This window comes from Aquarana catesbeiana, linkage group LG12 (genome assembly GCF_042186555.1).
Source record: "Aquarana catesbeiana isolate 2022-GZ linkage group LG12, ASM4218655v1, whole genome shotgun sequence".
NCBI classification, from domain to species: Eukaryota; Metazoa; Chordata; class Amphibia; order Anura; family Ranidae; genus Aquarana; species Aquarana catesbeiana.
This window is the reverse complement of record NC_133335.1, coordinates 170,281,457-170,304,619: the sequence shown is the minus strand read 5'-3', so window position 1 is coordinate 170,304,619 and position 23,163 is coordinate 170,281,457. Positions and strand designations below refer to the sequence as shown.

At 44.3% G+C, this 23,163-nt stretch overlaps 1 protein-coding gene across 1 annotated transcript in view; it reads left to right on the top strand.

The window, feature by feature from the left end:
- The first annotated feature begins 5,010 nt into the window (after window positions 1-5,010).
- ST6GALNAC1 (ST6 N-acetylgalactosaminide alpha-2,6-sialyltransferase 1) overlaps window positions 5,011-23,163 on the top strand; it is a 316,367-nt gene continuing 298,214 nt past the window's right edge. Inside the window, exon 1 of the mRNA XM_073606205.1 lies at window positions 5,011-5,551. Coding sequence (XP_073462306.1) covers window positions 5,439-5,551 — 113 coding nt within the window. The 5' untranslated portion in view covers window positions 5,011-5,438. The remainder of the gene's footprint in view (window positions 5,552-23,163) is intronic.

The window sequence follows — 23,163 nt, the reverse complement described above, 5'->3', positions numbered from 1 at the left end:
TTGCAGCCCACCGGTTCTTAGGTGCAGTAATATTTTATATAGCCCATCTCCAGGAAAAATTAATTAACCATTTAGCAGGTCCACCAGCTGTTTCCTTTGGCAGCCCATTTCCAGCTGAGGAGGACCAGTAATCCTGTAATGCAGATGGACCAGTGTTGCCTGGCCCCCAACAGCCCCCCCTTGTGCTGATGTTATAATTTCAATCTGTTTTCTGGACCCCGCCACTGGACAGCCAATAGGAAGTGTCCATGTTATGCAGGTTGTGACATGATTACCCAACGATGGACCTGCTTCCTCTGCACAAAGGAAAAGGCAAGACTCAGGGCAGATTTAGGTGAGTAAAAAGGGTATTCAGATCGTTCTTTTAAGCCAGCAATTACCGTATATACTCGAGTTTAAGTCGAGATTTTCAGCCCTTTTTTTGGGCTGAAAGTGTCCCCCTCGACTTATACTCGAGTCACCGCCGTCTGTCTGCATGATCAGCGTGTCATGCAGACAGACGGCGGCCAGCGTGTGATAATACCATTTGGCGGCCATTCACTGTTCAAAAGCCGCGCCTCCTCCTCGTCTGTGATAGGAAGAAAACTCCATTTCCCAGCAGTCAGTGTACAGCCTATCACGGACATTCTCTCATCCTCATCCGTGGTATAAGGATGAGAGAATGTCCGTGATAGGCTGACCGCTGACTGCTGGGAAATGGAGTGTTCTGCCTATCACAAACGAGGAGGAGGCGCGGCTTTTGAACAGTAGAATGGCCGCCGAATTGTAATATCACAGGCTGATCGGTGCAGAGCGGCACACGGAGGATGCAGATCGCCACAGGGACACATGCACAGGACACAGGTAGGTGACACATGCACACATACACAGGGACACATGCACACATACACAGGGACACATGCACAGGACACAGGTAGGTGACACATGCACACATACACAGGGACACATGCACACATACACAGGGACACATGCACAGGACACAGGGAGGCATGCAGCTGCAGATGGGCATTATTGACCCTCTTTTTCCACTTACAGTAGCTGCTGCATTTCTCACCCTCGTCTTATACTCGGGTCAATAAGTTTTTCCCAGTTTTTTGTGGTAAATTAGGGCCTCAACTTATACTCGGATTGACCTATACTCGAGTATATACGGTACTTAAGCTTGTCATAGATGGATTGAAATTCGTCCGGTTCAATAGAAACCAGTAAACGTTTAATCCCTCTATGGCTGTTTCTGCTAGAGAGAAGTTGACTAACCAATTGGCTTCTCTTGAACGTGAATGTTGAAAATGTTCCACTTGATCAGAGCATGCAGCAAGTTGTATTCTGACTCCCTGCTGTCAGACCACAATAATGCACCAGAGAACATTCCTTCATCCACCTCGATTTTGTGGATCGAGGAGTCAGTTTATTTTTTAATACATTTTTTTGATCAGCCACCTGGCTGATCAAAAAACAAAAAATAACCAAACCGATCCATTTATGGCCAGATTTAAAGGGGGCAGGAAGAGGTTGCTGTATGGTGGGGAGAGACAGCCTGGAGTTCAGCTTAAAGGCTTTTTCTATTTATTCTCCCCTGGTGATCCTGTCAGTAACACACATCCTGGGGTGGCAACACTCATTCGCAGAAGAGAGCTAGGAAAGCTGATAACATTGTTTAAAATTCCAGTTCGCTGCACAGTAGAATACAAGGACACTTTCATTTTTCTGTATTTGCAGAAAACGAATTTAGCCTGAAAGAGGAAAACAAATGCAGCCACCACATCCAAGTACTGGTAAGCTGCAACATAAAAAATGCTTTAGGGTTTCAATACATTTTGGAACTGTGAAAGTGAGAAAGTATTATTACAAAATCAGTGTTCAGGCACCTAACAGAATGTCTTATGGGACTTAAAGTGATTGTAAAGTCTCAGCTTTTTTTTCTATAAAAAAAAGTGGTTTTGCACAGGGCATCCCAGATCCTCCTCTTCTTGGGTCCCTCTTCGGCCCTCCTGGCCCCTCCAGCTTGCTATGGGGGTACCCGAGCTGAGACGAAGCTCCCTGTGTCCATTCAGATGCGGAGCCATGGTTCGACACCACCCCCCCCTCTCTTAAATGGCTAACTGACTTTGATTGACAGCAATGGCGCTGCTGCTGTGTCTCAACCAATCAGGAGGGAGAGTCCCGGATCGCCGAGGCACTCATGGACATTGCTGGATAGAGATGGGGCTCAAGTAAGTATTAGAGGGTGCTGGGTCGGCTGCTGGTTTTTTATCTTAATGCATAGAATGCATTAGAATGAATTATTTCAAGGTTAGAAAAAAAATTCACTACCTGAATATGGCCACTGAGGGAGACCAACAGAAGAACAGTTTTAAATGCTGCTCGAACATGGAATGCATAGAATGCATTAAAGCGGAGGTCCGCCGAAAAAAAAATATTAAAAGTTAGCAGCTACAAATACTGCAGCTACTGACTTTTAATATATGGACACTTACCTGTCCAGGGAGCCCGCAATGTCGGCAGCCGAAGCCCATCCGTCCGTCGGCTCTCAGCTGCTGCCGCCGCCATCCTCGGTAAGGGAATAAGGAAGTGAAGCCGTGCGGCTTCACTTCCTGGTTCCCTACTGCGCATGCTGCTCGTCCTCTCTGGTCCCTGCTGTGTTCTGGGACCTGTGTGTCTCCCAGAATACAGCGGGGGAGGACAGCGTAGGCGCCAGAAGTGGTGTAGGTCACCACAAACGCCGCAGTGATCTATGCCAGGAAGTGGGAGCAAATACCTGTATTAGACAGGTATCTGCTCCCTCCTCCCCCCTGAAAGGTGCCAAATGTGACACCAGAGGGGGGGAGGAATCCAAAAAGTGGAAGTTCCATTTTTGGGTGGAACTCCGCTTTAAGGTGAAAAACCCTGAGACTTTACAACTCCTTTAAGGGTCCAAAGGACCCTTGGCACCTGAGGACCATTTGTGGTCTCCTCCTCTTGGGCACTGGTTTTTCATTTAAAAATCAAACAAAAAAGGAAATTAATACTGAGGGTACATTCACACCAGCTGCTGCATTAGAAAGCAGCAGAGGTTATGCAGTGGGATGACAACAGTGCTGTTGCACCAATTGCGGTGCATAGCCTATTCACTTTTTTTTTTTATAACAAACTTTATTGAAATGTCACACATTTCATTATGTTCTATGAGCCACCAAGCGGTTCGAGGCAGTGGATTGCCTAGCACTGCGCTGTGCTGGAAATTTTTTTTTTTCAGAGCACACGACCACAACGCAGTGGCCAGGTAGCACACAAGGTATTGGAATAGTGACCCACCGCAGTCCCACTGCACCTGGTGTGAATGTACCCTAAGGGGTCTATTTATGAAGCAGAGAATGTGACTTTTACAAAATTTGCTGGTCGATAATCAACCATTTGAAACACGCCTGAATGTTTTTTTCACCAGAGAATATTTCTAAAAGTCAAATTCTCTGTTTTATGAAAGTGTTAAGAGTACAGGATCAGAAATTTTCATTATAAAATGTATTAATAGACACATCAACCCAGATAATTGTATTTTTAATTGTCAGTTAATGTGCAGATAAAGTAACACAAAAATTACAGTAAGCACCTTTTTCTAAGCAAGAACACATGTGGGTAAATGTCAGTGAATTTCTTGTTAATATCACTCAGTGTGCACCCATTTTGTGTGCTTTTTATCTACAATAACATTAGTTGGTTTAAAACTGGAGATTTTTTTTTTTTTTTACTTTACTTTTTACTTTTAGAATATATAGAAAATGATCTCGTTTTTGGATAACAATTCCACTAAGGAAAGCATTGTTTCTTCTCCGAGAAAACAATATATGTATCACATCTCTATATATTGATAATGTTGTTTAGAATGCAACAGGCCAATAGCTAAAATACAAAGATTGCGCTTGTCCGTAGGGGATATACAGGTGCAGAAGCTTAGAAGTAGATAAAAGCCCAATCACTAAAACCATTTTAACATGTTTGCGTAATTTCAAAGATCAAATTTGATCTTTTAAAACCTGCAGCTTTCATTTAAACAGTAATTGGTGAGCCTGCCATGAATGTTCTATCTTCAGGCTCTTCCTGTAGTAAGGTGAAATGCACTGGTCTCCTATGTTGTTTTTGGTGGAGACTATGCATGGCCACGCCAACCACATTTCACATACGTGTTTTGCTTTTTTAACATCTAGAAACTTGTCCTGACCAATAACATCTACATCACAAGCCTAGTCTCAAAATACCCACCTAATTGCCTTCTTCGTTCCTCCCAAGACCTCCTGCTGTCTAGCTCCTTCATCACCTCCTCCCACATCCGCCTCCAGGACTTCTCCCGAACCTCGCCCATCCTCTGGAATTCCCTACCCCAATCTGTCAGACTGTCTCCAAATGTATCCACTTTTAGGCAATCCCTGAAAAACTTTCTCTTCAGAGAAGCCTATCCTGCCTCCATCTAACAACTGCACTATTTTCTTCATTAGCTCATCCCCCACAGCTATTACACTTTTGTATAACTTGACCCTCCCTCCTAGATTGTAAGCTCTAACGAGTAGGGCTCTCTGATTCCTCCTGTATTGAATTGTATTGTAATTGTATTGTCTGCCCCAATGTTGTAAACTGTCGGCACTATATAAATCCTATATAATAATAATAATAATAACATGCAGCTGCCGATGAAGTACATGCATGTAGATAGGATGTTGTTCAAAAAGGCTGGAGGGGATCAGTAGCACTGAGATGCAAAAGCAAATAATAAAGTATATTCTAATGGAAAAAAAAATCCCAACTGTTTATGATATACATTCCTCTAGCAAACTATTACAATATTTATTGATGGTTACATCTACGTTAAGTGGTTAAAGATACCATGGCAGGCACTAGGGAACCTTAGCGTAGGGCATGCTATGTCTGGTAACCTTTGATCCATTGAACATGATCAGGTAGGTGGCCCATAGCACAAAAGCACCACCCCACATACTTATGATAAGCACCTATTGTTAAAAACATCAGGGCAGCGAAGTGACTTTCAGAGGCATAAAAGCACATATTTATATACAGGGCGTGGCAATCAGTGGGTTACGATAGTGCTTCATACTCTGGAGTTCAATTAATTCTGTATGTTCCCTGGATTAGCTTTTTGCAGCCAGCTGGGCTGTGCTCTCTTCTCATCCTGTCTCTTGCAAGAACTGCACTTTTCTCACTAGAACATTTCTTGGCACTCAATCTTTACCTATATGAGAAGAAAAAACAAGAGCATATTTAATTTCAGGGTGTTTCAAGAGTGCAAACAGGAGGACCCTTTGGTGGGAACTACAAACGCTCAGGAGGAATTAGATGTCATGCAGAACAAAACATTGTAGAAAGGTCATCTGGCAGTGGCAACCTCAACAGCACACAAGAAACTTCTCGGCATGTTGACATGTCCCATTCATTTCTAGATTGCAACAATGAAGTTTTCCAAGCTTAAACTTTATTTCTGTATCTCTCTTCAGGCTGTCCTGCTCCTTATACTTCTTTTCGTTTTGCTCAATCCCATATGGGAGCACGTGTACCCCAAAAGGTAAGTCAGATATGTAGATACTGGGTGTTCAGTGAATGGCCTAATTTGATATTATTTCACAGTTTGCAGTTTGAAAATATTATTTATTAATTACACAGGGGGAAAGTGAAAATAATATGTGCAGAGTGCAGTAATAAATCAAATTTCAGTTTACTTTTGTGGACAAGTTAAAAATCTTTTTGGTTGCTGTAAATTCACACGCTTTAAAAAATGACTGCTTTTTGCAAAGCCTATATTAGATAAACCATTTACTGTTATAAATATGACTTCCATTAATCACATTTTCAGTATATGTAGTGCATTAAATTTAGAGGCAAAAAAAGTGGCTGTTTAACTTCTGAGCTCTACGTGGGAAAAATATAAAATTCAGGAAGTGCATACTTTGAGTTCTTATTGCATTGTTTACCTTGAAGCTACACTTTACACTCTGGTTTAAAAAAAATTCTATTAAAGTGTTTATAAACGATCACCTTGTAAAACAACCTATTCAGTTTAAAATAGAAATGAAAGGCAAAACATTTGAGTATAGATATAAAAAAAAAAAAAAAAACATTATAAATACCTTTTTATCCCCCTTTTTATCCCCCTTTTTTTTATAAGAGATCACATTCCCTCTGTTCTCAGCTGCATAAGAACTGGGGGGAGGAAAAACAGCAGTACACTGATCTTCCCAGTGAGATGCTTTTCAGTGGGGGGGGGGGGGGGTCAGGACTGTGTCAATGATCAAGGCTGATCATTGGAGCAGAGCACACAAAGTTCCCAGCATAGCTAGAGAACTGACCAAGCTGTGTTCTCATGCTTAGTGTGGTCAGTTTCTAATGGAAAGCGAAGAGACTGGGATTTCACACAAAGAAAGCAATACAAAGAGAACAGCATACTTTTTCATACAAGTACATGCTACAGCAGGCACATATCAGGAATATGTTGGGGTAACAAACGCTTTAAGTCTTATCTCAGATATGTACCGTATTTATCGGTGTATAACACGCGCCGGCGTATAACATGCACCCCAAGTTTAGTAGGGGAATTTTAAGGTAAAAAACTTTTAGGAGGGAAGTTTAAGGAAAGAAAACTTACATTTAAATGCTCATCAATGCAGCCTTGTCAGTGTCCATCTGCAGCCTTTTCAGTGTCAGTGCAGCCTTATCAGTGTCAGTGCAGCCTTGTCAGTGTCCATCTGCAGCCTTGTCAGTGTCAGTGTAGCCTTGTCAGTGTCCATCTGTAGCCTTGTCCATCATTGCAGCCTTGTCAGTGTCCATCTGCAGCCTTACCCCTGTGTCATTTGCAGACTTGTCAGTACACTGCCGTTTAAAAATGGCGCCGCCATTCTCGGCGGCCCTTGGCCGCTCTCGGCGGCTTTTGGTCGCTCTTGGCAGCTTTCGGCCACTCTTGGCCGCTCTCGGCGGCTTCCGGCTTTTCTCGGCGGCTTTTGGACGCACTTGGTCGCTCTTGGTGGCTTTCGGCCGCTCTCAGCGGCTTTCGGGCGCTCTCGGCTGTTCTCAGCGGCTTTCGGCCGCTCTTGGTGGCTTTCGGTGGCTCACGCAGGACTGCGAGAGCCGGTGAAAGCCGCCGAGAATGGCCGACAGCCGCCGAGAATGGCCGAGAGCCGCCGAGAACGGCCGAAAGCCGCCAAAAGACTCACAAATGGCGGGGGATCGGCGTATAACACGCACCCACGATTTCCCTCTGATTTTAAGGGAAGAAAAGTGCATGTTAGACGCCAATAAAGACGGTACCTTCCATTGCTCTTGGCCTCTTAAAAATCTCCAAATACCTTTTTTTGCTGCTGTGATCTGACTTCCTGTAGAGAGTGGCTATGTTTATTCTCCATGGTCCCACTGTATGTAGGAACATAGCCACCCTCTTTTGCTTGATCCCAAGATGGACTAGGGACTATGGAATTTGCAGTGCACATAGAGCAGTGCACATGACCACAACTAATGGATTACAGGCCCGTTAATTAGTCAATGTTTATGGATTCTTTTTGGAGTATAAAGATATTAAGTGTCACTTTAAAGGAAATCGCAAACCTCTTTTTAGTTTTGGAACATGTTTTAGTGGGAAAGTGTTAAAACCTTGTTTAAGCGTACCATAGTCTATGTCCCCACTGGGGAGATTTTCCCTCTCTGCTTGTCCTTGGGACCACTGTAAATGGGACAGGAAGTAATGGCACTTCCAAAACTTTGCAGCTGGCACAGGAACAGGAAGTGAGAATAAATCTTCCAATAAGAAACATCGATTCAGTGATTCAGCTACGAAAGAGGGTTGAGTTCATAGCTTCGATGGGTTCAAGGTGTAAATTCTGCGTGTTTGCAGACCCACTGAACTAATGTGGTAATTCACTATAGTAGCCATATTGCGCTGCTTGGCCTTTAAATTTAGGGCAGTTAGCTTGGAAGGGACAAGCCAAGCCCCTTATTATAAAAATGTGGATTCCCAGCAGTCATATGAACAATGAACTTTTGATATGTTTAGGAAAACATAGAGTGCTGCTGATAAATTGCATAGGGAGAGATAACTTTAGGGCTTGTATACACTGGCAGGTCTCTTAAATTGGGTGTAAACCCTTATTGAAAGTCCTGTAGGTAGTAGAATGCTGTATACCTTGAAAGTGTTGGAAGTGGAGGGAAAGCTTGCTTTAAATGGTGACATCAGTTGAAGATGACAAATAAAGATAAATAATGGGGTGATGGCGCTCCCTATATGAGGTTATAATGAGCATGAACACATATAATGGGGGAAATGGTGAAGTGGGAAGCCAACCTGCTGACCCACCAGTGGGGATGCCCCACCTTACTAGAGATTATATATATATAAATCTATATTGCCCCAATACAAGTAGGTGAATAGAATTAGAAATAAAAATAAATATAAATATAAAAATAAAAAGTAAAAAAGTGTAGTGTAAATAGTAAATCCCCCAAAAAATTAAACTCTATGTGTATTAGATGTACCATTAATGATAGCACATAAATGTGACATACAGTACCTCTCTAAAGTGTTGAGTAAGATGTGAAAACCAAAATAGGTTATGGTGATAACCCTAGTGGTAAACTAATGGTATAACTTCATATACCTAGCTAGCCCAAAAACTGCAACTAGCAATATTAATAATGCCTATAGATCAACATGTATGACAAGCTTAAATGAGCCGTTGGTGGACCATAAACTATGGCCAAGTCAAAGAGTCCATGGACATTATAGGCAAACAAAAAATCATAAAATGTTCATATAGCAGTGCAGCTAGGATGGACAAGGCTACACCCAAAAAACGAGCATCAAGGGTACCGGCATCTGTAACACTAGATGGAGACACTACCGAGTGTTTGCGCTCCACCCCTACACCCAAAAAACGAGCATCAAGGGTACCGGCATCTGTAACGCTAGATGGAGACACTACCGAATGTTCGCGCTTGGTAGTGTCTCCATCTAGCGTTACAGATGCCGGTACCCTTGATGCTTGTTTTTTGGGTGTAGCCTTGTCCATCCTAGCTGCACTTAGGATTTGAGCATACCTGCAATCTTGCTGCTGGACTTTGTTTTTATATTTTTATAATTTTACATTATCTTTTGTTTTGGTTTTTCAATTAGTACGTTTTTTAACGATAATAAATTAACATACTACACTATGAGAGCCACCGTTCCTTTTTTCTTATGAGGGAATCACCATGACCATGCTCAAACTATTTCTATGAAAGCTGAGGACCACTCTTGGAGCTCTACCGATCACGCTGGCGAGGAGACTGCTGAGGCTATATCTATATGCACATTGCCCCTTTGGGGTGACTGGATCTGGTGAGTGGGGACCCTTGAGGGGGAGCACAAAGTCTCCAAGAATATTAAGAGCACACAAGTCACCTGTTTGAGAAATTCTATTCACGATTCCTGAAGATAATTTTATACACAACATATGGACTGCTACTGTATATGAACATTTTATGATTTTTTGTTTGCCTATAATGTCCATGGACTCTTTGACTTGGCCATAGTTTATGGTCCATCAACGGCTCATTTAAGCTTGTCATTAGGGATGAGCTTCGTGTTCGAGTCGAACCCATGTTCGACTCGAACATTAGCTGTTCGAGCGTTCGCCGAATTCCGAACGTTATGGGCCGTTCGCGCCAAATTCGTGTGGCGCATCACGCCCCATAATTCACTGCGGCATCGCAGTGCATTGCTGGCTAATGATTGGCCAAGCATGCACTATGACCCGCATGCTTAGCCAATCACAGCGCCGTCGGTAGAGAGAGCTGTAATTGGCCAAAGCCAGGGTGGCTTTGGCCAATTATGGCTCAGGGGGTTTAGAACACGCCTCACACTATATAAGGCCGCCTGCACGGCGGCCCTGTGTAGTGTGTTCCGGAGTTGAGAGAGAGATAGATAGACAGAGAGACAGTGTCATTTCATTTGAGTTAGCTAGATTAGGCAGGACAATCAGTGAGTTAGCTGCACTTACAGTGTATTGTGTATATATATGCATCCCAGGTGTTGCATATATATATATATATATATATATATATATATATATACACTGTATTCAGTTTAGCTAGATCCGTTCCTGTTATCTTCTTACTGACAGGAAGGCTTGTCTTGTTACAGTATTTACAGATACCTGAAGAAAATTGCTGGTGTTCTTTTGATCCTATTAGTACCACAGTCAGGCAGCTAGATTATTTACAGTTAGTGCAGTGCGTCCTGCTCACAGTGTTCAGCTAAAACTACAAGTTAGTGTGGTGTGTCCTGCTCACAGTGTTCAGCTAAACCTACAAGTTATTTTTTTGAGAGCTCTGCACAGTGTTCATCTAAAGCTACAAGTTAGTGCAGTGCGTCCTGCTCACAGTGTTCAGCTAAAACTACAAGTTATTTTTTTGCGAGCTCTGCACAGTCTTCATCTAAAGCTACAAGTTAGTGTAGTGCGTCCTGCTCACAGTGTTCAGCTAAAACTACAAGTTAGTGTAGTGAGACCTCTGCACAGTGTTCATCTAAAGCTACAAGTTAGTGCAGTGCATCCTGCTCACAGTGTTCAGCTAAAACTACAAGTTAGTGTAGTGAGACCTCTGCACAGTGTTCATCTAAAGCTACAAGTTAGTGCAGTGCGTCCTGCTCACAGTGTTCAGCTAAAACTACAAGTTAGTGTGGTGCGTCCTCCTCACAGTGTTCAGCTAAACCTACAAGTTATTTTTTTGCGAGCTCTGCACAGTGTTCATCTAAAGCTACAAGTTAGTGCAGTGCGTCCTGCTCACAGTGTTCAGCTAAAACTACAAGTTAGTGTGGTGTGTCCTGCTCACAGTGTTCAGCAAAACCTACAAGTTATTTTTTTGAGAGCTCTGCACAGTGTTCATCTAAAGCTACAAGTTAGTGTAGTGCGTCCTGCTCACAGTGTTCAGCTAAAACTACAAGTTATTTTTTGCGAGCTCTGCACAGTGTTCATCTAAAGCTACAAGTTAGTGTAGTGCGTCCTGCTCACAGTGTTCAGCTAAAACTACAAGTTAGTGTAGTGAGACCTCTGCACAGTGTTCATCTAAAGCTACAAGTTAGTGCAGTGCGTCCTGCTCACAGTGTTCAGCTAAAACTACAAGTTAGTGTGGTGTGTCCTGCTCACAGTGTTCAGCTAAACCTACAAGTTATTTTTTTGCGAGCTCTGCACAGTGTTCATCTAAAGCTACAAGTTAGTGTAGTGCGTCCTGCTCACAGCGTTCAGCTAAAACTACAAGTTAGTGTAGTGTGACCTCTGCACAGTGTTCATCTAAAGCTACAAGTTAGTGCAGTGCATCCTGCTCACAGTGTTCAGCTAAAACTACAAGTTAGTGTAGTGAGACCTCTGCACAGTGTTCATCTAAAGCTACAAGTTAGTGCAGTGCGTCCTGCTCACAGTATTCAGCTAAAACTACAAGTTAGTGTGGTGCGTCCTCCTCACAGTGTTCAGCTAAACCTACAAGTTATTTTTTTGCGAGCTCTGCACAGTGTTCATCTAAAGCTACAAGTTAGTGTAGTGCGTCCTGCTCACAGTGTTCAGCTAAAACTACAAGTTAGTGTAGTGTGACCTCTGCACAGTGTTCATCTAAAGCTACAAGTTAGTGCAGTGCATCCTGCTCACAGTGTTCAGCTAAAACTACAAGTTAGTGTAGTGAGACCTCTGCACAGTGTTCATCTAAAGCTACAAGTTAGTGCAGTGCGTCCTGCTCACAGTGTTCAGCTAAAACTACAAGTTAGTGTGGTGCGTCCTCCTCACAGTGTTCAGCTAAACCTACAAGTTATTTTTTTGCGAGCTCTGCACAGTGTTCATCTAAAGCTACAAGTTAGTGTAGTGCGTCCTGCTCACAGTGTTCAGCTAAAACTACAAGTTAGTGTGGTGCATCCTCCTCACAGTGTTCAGCTAAAACTACAAGTTAGTGTAGTGCGTCCTGCTCACAGTGTTCAGCTAAAACTACAAGTTAGTGTAGTGAGACCTCTGCACAGTGTTCATCTAAAGCTACAAGTTAGTGCAGTGTGTCCTGCTCACAGTGTTCAGCTAAAACTACAAGTTAGTGTGGTGCATCCTCCTCACAGTGTTCAGCTAAAACTACAAGTTAGTGTAGTGCGTCCTGCTCACAGTGTTCAGCTAAAACTACAAGTTAGTGTAGTGAGACCTCTGCACAGTGTTCATCTAAAGCTACAAGTTAGTGCAGTGCGTCCTGCTCACAGTGTTCAGCTAAAACTACAAGTTAGTGTAGTGAGACCTCTGCACAGTGTTCATCTAAAGCTACAAGTTAGTGTAGTGCGTTCTGCTCACAGTGTTCAGCTAAAACTACAAGTTAGTGTGGTGCGTCCTCCTCACAGTGTTCAGCTAAACCTACAAGTTATTTTTTTGCGAGCTCTGCACAGTGTTCATCTAAAGCTACAAGTTAGTGTAGTGCGTTGTGCTCACAGTGTTCAGCTAAAACTACAAGTTAGTGTGGTTCGTCCTCCTCACAGTGTTCAGCTAAACCTACAAGTTATTTTTTTGCGAGCTCTGCACAGTGTTCATCTAAAGCTATAAGTTAGTGTAGTGCGTCCTGCTCAGAGTGTTCAGCTAAAACTACAAGTTAGTGTAGTGAGACCTCTGCACAGTGTTCATCTAAAGCTACAAGTTAGTGCAGTGCGTCCTGCTCACAGTGTTCAGCTAAAACTACAAGTTAGTGTGGTGCGTCCTCCTCACAGTGTTCAGCTAAACCTACAAGTTATTTTTTTGCGAGCTCTGCACAGTGTTCATCTAAAGCTACAAGTTAGTGTAGTGCGTCCTGCTCACAGTGTTCAGCTAAAACTACAAGTTAGTGTAGTGAGACCTCTGCACAGTGTTCAGCTAAAACTACAAGTTAGTGTGGTGTGTCCTGCTCACAGTGTTCAGCTAAACCTACAAGTTATTTTTTTGAGAGCTCTGCACAGTGTTCATCTAAAGCTACAAGTTAGTGTAGTGCGTCCTGCTCACAGTGTTCAGCTAAAACTACAAGTTATTTTTTAGCGAGCTATGCACAGTGTTCATCTAAAGCTACAAGTTAGTGTAGTGCGTCCTGCTCACAGTGTTCAGCTAAAACTACAAGTTAGTGTAGTGTGACCTTTGCACAGTGTTCATCTAAAGCTACAAGTTAGTGCAGTGCATCCTGCTCACAGTGTTCAGCTAAAACTACAAGTTAGTGTAGTGAGACCTCTGCACAGTGTTCATCTAAAGCTACAAGTTAGTGCAGTGCGTCCTGCTCACAGTGTTCAGCTAAAACTACAAGTTAGTGTGGTGCATCCTCCTCACAGTGTTCAGCTAAACCTACAAGTTATTTTTTTGCGAGCTCTGCACAGTGTTCATCTAAAGCTACAAGTTAGTGTAGTGTGTCCTGCTCACAGTTTTCAGCTAAAACTACAAGTTAGTGTGGTGCATCCTCCTCACAGTGTTCAGCTAAACCTACAAGTTATTTTTTTGCGAGCTCTGCACAGTGTTCATCTAAAGCTACAAGTTAGTGTAGTGCGTCCTGCTCACAGTGTTCAGCTAAAACTACAAGTTAGTGTAGTGTGACCTCTGCACAGTGTTCATCTAAAGCTAAAAGTTAGTGCAGTGCATCCTGCTCACAGTGTTCAGCTAAAACTACAAGTTAGTGTAGTGAGACCTCTGCACAGTGTTCATCTAAAGCTACAAGTTAGTGCAGTGCGTCCTGCTCACAGTGTTCAGCTAAAACTACAAGTTAGTGTGGTGCGTCCTCCTCACAGTGTTCAGCTAAACCTACAAGTTATTTTTTTGCGAGCTCTGCACAGTGTTCATCTAAAGCTACAAGTTAGTGTAGTGCGTCCTGCTCACAGTGTTCAGCTAAAACTACAAGTTAGTGTGGTGCATCCTCCTCACAGTGTTCAGCTAAAACTACAAGTTAGTGTAGTGCGTCCTGCTCACAGTGTTCAGCTAAAACTACAAGTTAGTGTAGTGAGACCTCTGCACAGTGTTCATCTAAAGCTACAAGTTAGTGCAGTGCGTCCTGCTCACAGTGTTCAGCTAAGACTACAAGTTAGTGTAGTGAGACCTCTGCACAGTGTTCATCTAAAGCTACAAGTTAGTGTAGTGCGTTCTGCTCACAGTGTTCAGCTAAAACTACAAGTTAGTGTGGTGCGTCCTCCTCACAGTGTTCAGCTAAACCTACAAGTTATTTTTTTGCGAGCTCTGCACAGTGTTCATCTAAAGCTACAAGTTAGTGTAGTGCGTCCTGCTCACAGTGTTCAGCTAAAACTACAAGTTAGTGTAGTGAGACCTCTGCACAGTGTTCATCTAAAGCTACAAGTTAGTGCAGTGCGTCCTGCTTACAGTGTTCAGCTAAAACTACAAGTTAGTGTGGTGCGTCCTCCTCACAGTGTTCAGCTAAATCTACAAGTTATTTTTTTGCGAGCTCTGCACAGTGTTCATCTAAAGCTACAAGTTAGTGTAGTGCGTCCTGCTCACAGTGTTCAACTAAAACTACAAGTTAGTGTAGTGAGACCTCTGCACAGTGTTCAGCTAAAACTACAAAGTTAGTGTAGTGCGTCCTGCTCACAGTGTTCAGCTAAAACTACAAGTTATTTTTTTGCGAGCTCTGCATAGTGTTCACCTAAAGCTACCTGTAGAAGGTTGGTGGTGTTTTCCTGATCCTATCACTACCGCAGGCAGCTAAAAAAGCTACAAGTTAGTTTTTTACGAGCTCTGCACAGTGTTCAGCTAAAGCTACCTGTAGAAGGTTGGTGGTGTTCTCATACTACAGGCTGGCAGTTGATTTTGCTAGCTGCAGTATCAGTACATATATATATATATATATATATATATATATATATATATATATATATATATATATCCCAGCTTAGTGCAGCTACAGGCCATTAGTATGTTTAGAAGGCCAAGAAGGAGAGGCAGACAGTCACAAGCCAATAAGAGAGGGCAAGCAGGCTCTGTGTCTAGTGCTGGTCGTGGAGACGGTGCATCCTCATCAGCACGTGGTCGTGGGACACGCTTGGCCTTTTTTTCGGCAGCTGGCCGTGTTGAGCCGCAACATGTGGAAGACTTGGTCGAGTGGATGACCAAGCCGTCCTCATCCTCCTCATCCTCTCTCACCCATGCTCAGGGTACTTTGTCTGGCAAAGCAGCGGCCTCTTCCCTCGGCTCAATGTCATCAGTGACTCCTTCCCTAGCCCCACCATGTCCTCCTGAGGAGTCCCTCTAACTGTTTGACCACAGTGTTGGGTACATGCTCCAGGAGGATGCCCAGCCTTTGGAAGGCTCTGATGATGATACTGAGCTCGATGAAGGCAGTAACATGAGCACGGACAGAGGGGGTGCCCAAGAAGAACAGCAATCTGGCAGTCATGCTCCCCCTGCTGCAGCATACTGCCAGGTTTGCTCCAGTGATGAGGAGGGAGGGGATAATGAGGTCACTGACTCAACGTGGGTGCCTGATAGGAGAGAGAGGAGGAGGAGGAGGCGGCACATCACCAACGAGGCAGGATGCCCTCCAGGGGCCAGCCTAAGGGCAGCACATTGACTGCATCACACCCCAAAGCTCCACATGTGCAGGGCGCTGCAGTCTCTGCGCGTTATTCAAAAAGTTCTTTGGTGTGGGACTTTTTTGAGACGAGTGCATCAGATCGCACCGCTGCTATTTGCAACATATGTCTCAAGCATATCTCGCGTGGCCAAAACATCTCCCGCATGGGTACCACATGCTTGACCAGACATATGTTGACCTGCCATGCAGTTCGTTGGCAAGCGTATCTAAAAGACCCACACCAAAGAACAAAGAGGACCTCTCCATGCTCCTCATCAGCTGAGGTCTCCAACCCCACTATACCTTCAGTCCTCTCTGAGACCTGCACTGAGAGGAATGAAGGTGTAGAATTAGGTGTGTCACAGCCAAGTACTTGTGGGCAATCTGCTTTTGGTACACCGACGTCAGATTGTACCAGGCAAATTTCCCTGCCCCAGCTGCTGCAGCGCCGAAAGAAGTTTGCTCCCAGCCATCCACATGCCCAGCGGTTGAATGCTAGCTTGGCAAAATTGCTAGCACTTCAACTGCTGCCTTTTCAGTTGGTAGACTCTGCCCCCTTCCGTGAGTTTGTGGAATGTGCGGTTCCTCAGTGGCAGGTACCCAAACGCCACTTTTTCTCACGGAAGGTGATTCCGGCTCTCTACCGGCATGTGGAAGGCAATGTCCATGCCTCGCTGGACAGGGCGGTCAGCGGTAAGGTGCATATTACCGCTGACTCATGGTCCAGCAGGCATGGACAGGAACGTTACCTAAGTTTCACGGCGCATTGGGTGACTCTGCTGGCAGCTGGGAAGGATGCAGGACAAGGTGCAGTAGTGTTGGAGGTTGTTCCACCACCACGCCTCCAAAATGCCACTACTAATGATTGTGACACACCTCTCTCCTCCACCCCCTCCTCTTTTTCTTCCTCCATGGCCTCTTCCTGTGCTTTTTCCTCGGAACCAGCGGTGCTCCATAGCCGTTCAAGGGGCTACGCAAGTACGCAGGCCAAAAGATGCCATGCGGTGCTTGAGCTGGTGTGCTTGGGGGACAGGAGCCACACTGAGGCAGAGGTTCTGTCAGCTCTGCAGGGGCAGGTTCAGAGGTGGTTGACGCCACGCCAACTTAAGGCAGGAATGGTGGTTTGCGACAATGCCACCAACCTCCTCTCTGCCCTCCGACAGGGACAAATGACCCATGTGCCCTGTTTGGCTCACGTCCTTAACTTGGTGGTGCAGCGGTTCTTGGGCAGGTACCCAGGCTTACAGGATGTCCTGAGGCAGGCCAGGAAAGTCTGTGTGCATTTCCGCCGGTCATATAATGCCAGTGCTCGGCTGGCGGACCTCCAAAAGGAGTTTAACCTGCCCAAGAACCGCCTGAACTGTGACATGCCCACCAGGTGGAACTCAACATTGGCCATGCTGCAGCGGCTGCACACGCAGCAGAGGGTCATCAATGAGTACCTGTGCGACTATGGCACCAGGACAGGGTCAGGGGAGCTTGTTTTTTTTTCCCCACGCCAGTGGGCCATGATCAGGGATGCATGCACTGTCCTGTCACCATTTGAGGAGGCCACGAGGATGGTGAGCAGTGACAGTGCATGCATCAGTGACACTGTCCCTCTTGTCCACCTGTTGGAGCACACGCTGCGTGGAATAATGGACAGGGCACTTGAGGCAGAACAGAGGCAGGAAGAGGAGGACTTCCTTAGCTCTCAAGGCCCCCTTTATCCAGACAGTGTTCCTGCGTGCCCGCCGATCACACAGGAAGAGGACGAGGAGGAGGAGGAAGATTGTGTCAGTATGGAGGTGGAGCCTAGCACTCAGCATCAGCAGCAGTCTTTAAGGGCTCAGTCCCAAGAAACACATGGACTTGTACGTGGCTGGGAGGAGGTGGCTGCGGACCATGTCGTCCTTAGTGACCCAGAGGACTCCGGACCGAATGCTTCAGCAAACCTACGCTTCATGGCCTCCCTGATCCTGGAAAGCCTGCGTAAGGATCCTCGTATTCGTGGTGTCAAGGAGAAGGACCAATACTGGCTGGCAACCCTCCTTGATCCACGTTACAAGGGTAAGGTTGCGGACCTTATCTTGCCATCGCAGAGGGAGCAGAGGATGAAACATCTTCGGGAGGCCTTGCAGAAAGGTCTGTGCAACGCGTTCCCGGAGACTGGGAGGTTACAAACTCCTGTTTCTGGACAACGTGTTGCTGAGGCTTCGGTCAGTCAAAGAAGGAGCGGTGGAGAAGGTGGCCATCTGACCGATGCGTTCAGACAATTTTTTGGTCCGCAGCCCCAAGGTATGATCGGTTCCAGCAACCATTGCCAGCGTCTGTTTTACATGGTGCAGGAATACCTAGGGGCAAGATCTGACTTGGACACCTTTCCCACCGAAAATCCTCTAGGTTACTGGGTCTTGAGGATGGATCACCGGCCAGAGCTTGCACAGTATGCAATTGAGCTACTGGCCGGTCCTGCATCCAGCGTTCTTTTGGAACGCACATTCAGTGCTGCTGGAGGCTTTGTAACCGATCACAGGGTGCGTCTGTCCACCGACTCGGTCGATCGACTGACCTTCATAAAAATTCATCAGTCTTGGATCACCACCAGCTACCAAGCACCTGATGCTGATGTAACCGAATAATTTTTTTTGAAATCTCAGATCCCTTCAAAGACTGCCTATGCTGATGCTGAGTGACTATCCCTGAGTAATTATCCTCTTCCTCCTCAATGATCACGCTGATAGCTTGTAAGAACATTTTTGGTTCTGGGCGCCACCACCAATGCCTAAGGCCCAATTTTTCAGCCCCTGTTTAACAGGAGCATGTAATTACAATTTTTGATGCAATACTTTACAGCAGGGCTCGTTTCTGCGTTACAAATAGAGTATCTGTGAGGGGTTGCAGTATTGTGGCACCAGCGCCTAAGGCCCAATTTTTCAGCTCCTGTTTAACAGGGGCATGTAATTACAATTTTTGATGCAATACTTTGCAGCAGGGCTTGTTTCTGCGTTACAACTAGAGTATCTGTGAGGGGTTGCAGTGTTGTGGCACCAGCACCAGTGCCTAAGGCTCAATTTTTCAGCCCCTGTTTAACAGGGGCGTGTAATTACAATTTTTGATGCAATACTTTGCAGCAGGGCTCGTTTCTGCGTTCCAACTAGAGTATCTGTGAGGGGTTGCAGTGTTGTGGCACCAGCACCAATGCCTAAGGCCCAATTTTTCAGCCCCTATTTAACAGGGGCGTGTAATTACAATTTTTGATGCAATACTTTGCTGCAGGGCTCGTTTCTGCGTTCCAACTAGAGAATAAGTGAGGGGTTGCAGTGTTGTGGCACCAGTGCCTAAGGCCCAATTTTTCAGCCCCTTTTTAACAGGGGCGTGTAATTACAATTTTTGATGCAATACTTTGCAACAGGGCTCGTTCCTGCGTTCCAACCAGAGTGTCTGTGAGGGGTTGCAGTGTTGTGGCACCAGCACCAGTGCCTAAGGCCTAATTTTTCAGCCCCTGTTCAACAGGGGCATGTAATTACAATTCTTGATCTAATATTTCACAGCAGGGCCCATTTCTGCACCCACCAAGAGCGAGTGAGGACTTACAGTGTTGTGGCACCAGCACCACCACCACCACCAAAGGCCCAATTTTTCTGCCCTTGTTCAACAGGGGCATGTAATTACAATTCTTGATCTAATATTTCACAGCAGGGCCCATTTCTGCACCCACCAAGAGCTAGTGAGGACTTACAGTGTTGTGGCACCAGCACCACCACCACCACCAAAGGCCCAATTTTTCTGCCCCTGTTCAACAGGGGCATGTAATTACAATTCTTGATCTAATATTTCACAGCAGGGCCCTGTGAGGGCTTACAGTGTTGTGGCCACAACAACACCTAAGGCCCAAATTTCTGCTGAGTATATAGGACAGGCCCCTACTTTCAAACATCTAACTTACAAACGACTCCTACTTGCAAACGGAAGGAGACAACAGGAAGTGAGATGAAATCTACCCCTAGGAAGGGAAATTCTCTCCTGTAACAGTTAATATGGGAAAAACATTTCTCCTTTCCACTGATGCTTTCCAATCCTTGTTCCACAAAAAAACCCAAATTTTCAAAAAACATTTTTCATTGGGACAAAAAGTGAGGTGAAATCTTCTGAAGAGGAGGACAAACAGCAAAACAAATGTCACAGGGGTGATAACCCTTCCCTATGTTTTCCAAAAAGCTTAAAAAAGATTTTTGGCTGGAGACACGTTAAAAATGTACCCGTTCAAAATTACAAACAGATTCTATTTAGCAACAAACCTACAATCCCTGTCTTGTTTACACCGCCTGTATACTGCTATTCAGAGTATATAGGGCCTGGTGGCCCCACACCTTTCCTTATTTTAATTTGGGTGCGGGGTTCCCCTTAATATCTATACAAGACCCAAAGGGCCTGGTAATGGACTGGGGGGTACCCATGCCGTTTGTCTCACTGATTTTCATCCATATTGCCAGGACCCGACATTACATTAAACCCGCAAGCAGTTTTAAATGAGATTTTTTCCTTTAAAAATGACATTTTGTGCAGGGACTGTTCTAAGCACGGGAAACACATGCCACTTTACAGGCATACTATAGACACCCCCCAGGTACGATATTTAAAGGAATATTTCACTTTTTTTTTTACTTTAAGCATCATTAAAATCACTGCTCCCGGAACAACGGCCGTTTTTAAAAGTTTTTTTGCATTGATTCATGTCCCCTGGGGCAGGACCCGGGTCCCCAAACCCTTTTTAGGACAATACCATGCAAATTAGCCTTTAAAATGAGCACTTTTGATTTTGAACGTTCGAGTCCCATAGACGTCAATGGGGTTCTAACGTTCGTGCGAATTTTCGGTCCGTTCGCAGGTTCTGGTGCGAACCGAATCGGGGGGTGTTCGGCTCATCCCTACTTGTCATACATGTTGATCTATGGGCATTATTAATATTGCTAGTTGCAGTTTTTGGGCTAGCTAGGTATATGAAGTTATACCATTAGTTTACCACTAGGGTTATCACCATAACCTATTTTGGTTTTCACATCTTACTCAACACTTTAGAGAGGTACTGTATGTCACATTTATGTGCTATCATTAATGGTACATCTAATACACATAGAGTTTAATTTTTTGGGGGATTTACTATTTACACTACACTTTTTTACTTTTTATTTTTATATTTATATTTATTTTTATTTCTAATTCTATACACCTACTTGTATTGGGGCAATATAGATTTATATATATAATCTCTAGTTAGGTGGGGCATCCCCACTGGTGGGTCAGCAGGTTGTCTTCCCACTTCACCATTTCCCCCATTATATGTGTTCATGCTCATTATAACCTCATATAGGGAGCGCCATCACCCCATTATTTATCTTTATTTGTAATTGTTTGGAGAATCCCTAGGGAAGCTCCATTTAGGGGGGCGGCATACCTACTTACTGTTCTAAGCGCAGCCATTACATATATTTACCACATCAGTTGAAGATGGTTGGTAATGCATGTTGCAGGATGATATACAGGCAGGAGATTGTGGGAGATAGGGGCATAGAGTTGTTACCCCATAACACAATGCGACCAAACAAGGGCCTACAGTATAGGCCTCTGTGGCTTTTTCAGGGAGAATTTATTAGCTATATGAAGCTTATACTGTATTTAAGTAAAACACAAACAAATACAATAAATAATTTTATATCCACCACTGCATGCTAAGACCAATAATACCAGTGTGATTTTTGGACTGCCTTCGATTTATCCAAATTCTGGTCGAGTATTCACAAGGAATCATATACTATCTCAGCTAAAACTGAGAACAAAGTTCCTAGGAAAACTCAATTTAATGGAATTCCAAGATCGCACTAGAATTTTCGTGGCATTGAATACCAAGTGATGTATTGGTGCACCGCAGGAGAGCCACCAGAACTGCCCACCAAAAATCTGTGATAAATGTACACACAAAGCATGTCAATCATTATGAATCCCCAAATCCTCTTGGATAAAACAGGAGACTTAAACTTCCATACTTACTAAGTAAACATTAATCAAAGTCCCCTAGAGGGTGCCCATAGGTTGGTAAACTACATTAAGTCCTTACAGCTTGGAGGGGGATGCAACTACAAGTGAATACAAGGAAAGTGCAAATGCAGACACCAGTATAGCACCTGCAATTACTATATGGATCTCACTAAAACCCAGGGCTCACATATATAGAAATGCCAGTGGATGTTTAAATAAGTTCAATAATAATAAAGTGATTTCGTGCTTCAAATCTATCACCTCAAAGTGAAATACATACAATTTACAAATGAAATAAATGTGCTCTATACGTGCAACATCATAACAGTGCTCAATGTAAAATCAATAGGTGATCATCAAAAGTGCTGTTGTGCATCAATATTAAAAATAAAAATAAAAATCAAGAGTTTATATTGTGCATCAATATTTGAAAAAGAGTTTATATTGTGCTTTTCCACTGGGGTCATATGATGGAGAAGGGAAGTGATAATGATTTTTAAAATGTGGTGATCTGGTGACATCGGGCTCTCTGGACTCTCACCTTAGATAAAATAAATATGGGCATCAAAACAGGTTCTTTGTCCTCTGTAGTGTAGTGCCATTCAGGTAGGGCTTCTCTGGTGGTGTAGTGGTTCTCCTGATTTAAAGCACCTATCAGATATGGGAACAGAGAGGGGTTGCCCACCTGGGCTCCACCAGGCCGGTGGTAAGAACAGAAAAGGGAGAGAAAAATGCCTCCAATGGTGTAGTATGTTAATTAAAATGACTATTTATTGAAAATATAGGTGGTCTCTTACATTAAAAATGATGAAAAACAGCATAAACAGTGAAAAGAGGTTGAAGAGCGGCGTCTGAGGCGCCTCCTTACTGGCTTCCGGTTTCGTCTGCTCTCGGCCACGCCCTACGCGTTACGTCACCGCTCGTGACTTCAACTTTAAATAAGTTGGCACACAGAAAACAAAACTGAAAAAAAAGGCCAAGAAAGGGAGGATCTAATGTCCACTTGGAATTTATTTAGAATGAAATCCATATATAAGAAGCACTGGCAGAGGTAAAGTCCATTATAAGGCTTAGCAAAAAAAATCTAATAAAAAAGCCATCAAACAAGTTGCGCATGCACTTACTTAAAGTGGTTCTGAAGTCTTAAGGTTTTTCACCTTAATGCATTCTATGGAGTGAACATGCATCGGTGCCCCCATGGGAAGCGGCTTTCTATGGGGGCATCCGCAAAAGAGGAGGGGCCTGGAGTGCCAGCGGGGGAACCCCAGAAGAACAGGATCGGGCTGCTCTGTGCAAAAGTATTGCACAGAGCAGGTAAGTATAACATGTTTGTTATTTAAAAAAAAATTAAGGTTTAATATCACTTGGAAATGGAGACACCACAGCCTGGGTTTCTCTCCCGGACTCTGAGATGGGAGCCCACAACTATTTATGGCTCCCCCCACTCCACCGGTGTTTGACCTCATTGGTGGGATGCAGACACTGGTTGGCCACCAGCGTGCATGGTCGGAACACTTCACCCGCTCACCCCACCTCCAGTTACACATCACTAGCGCAATGCCCGCCCACAGGGCTGCCCCAGAAACATGG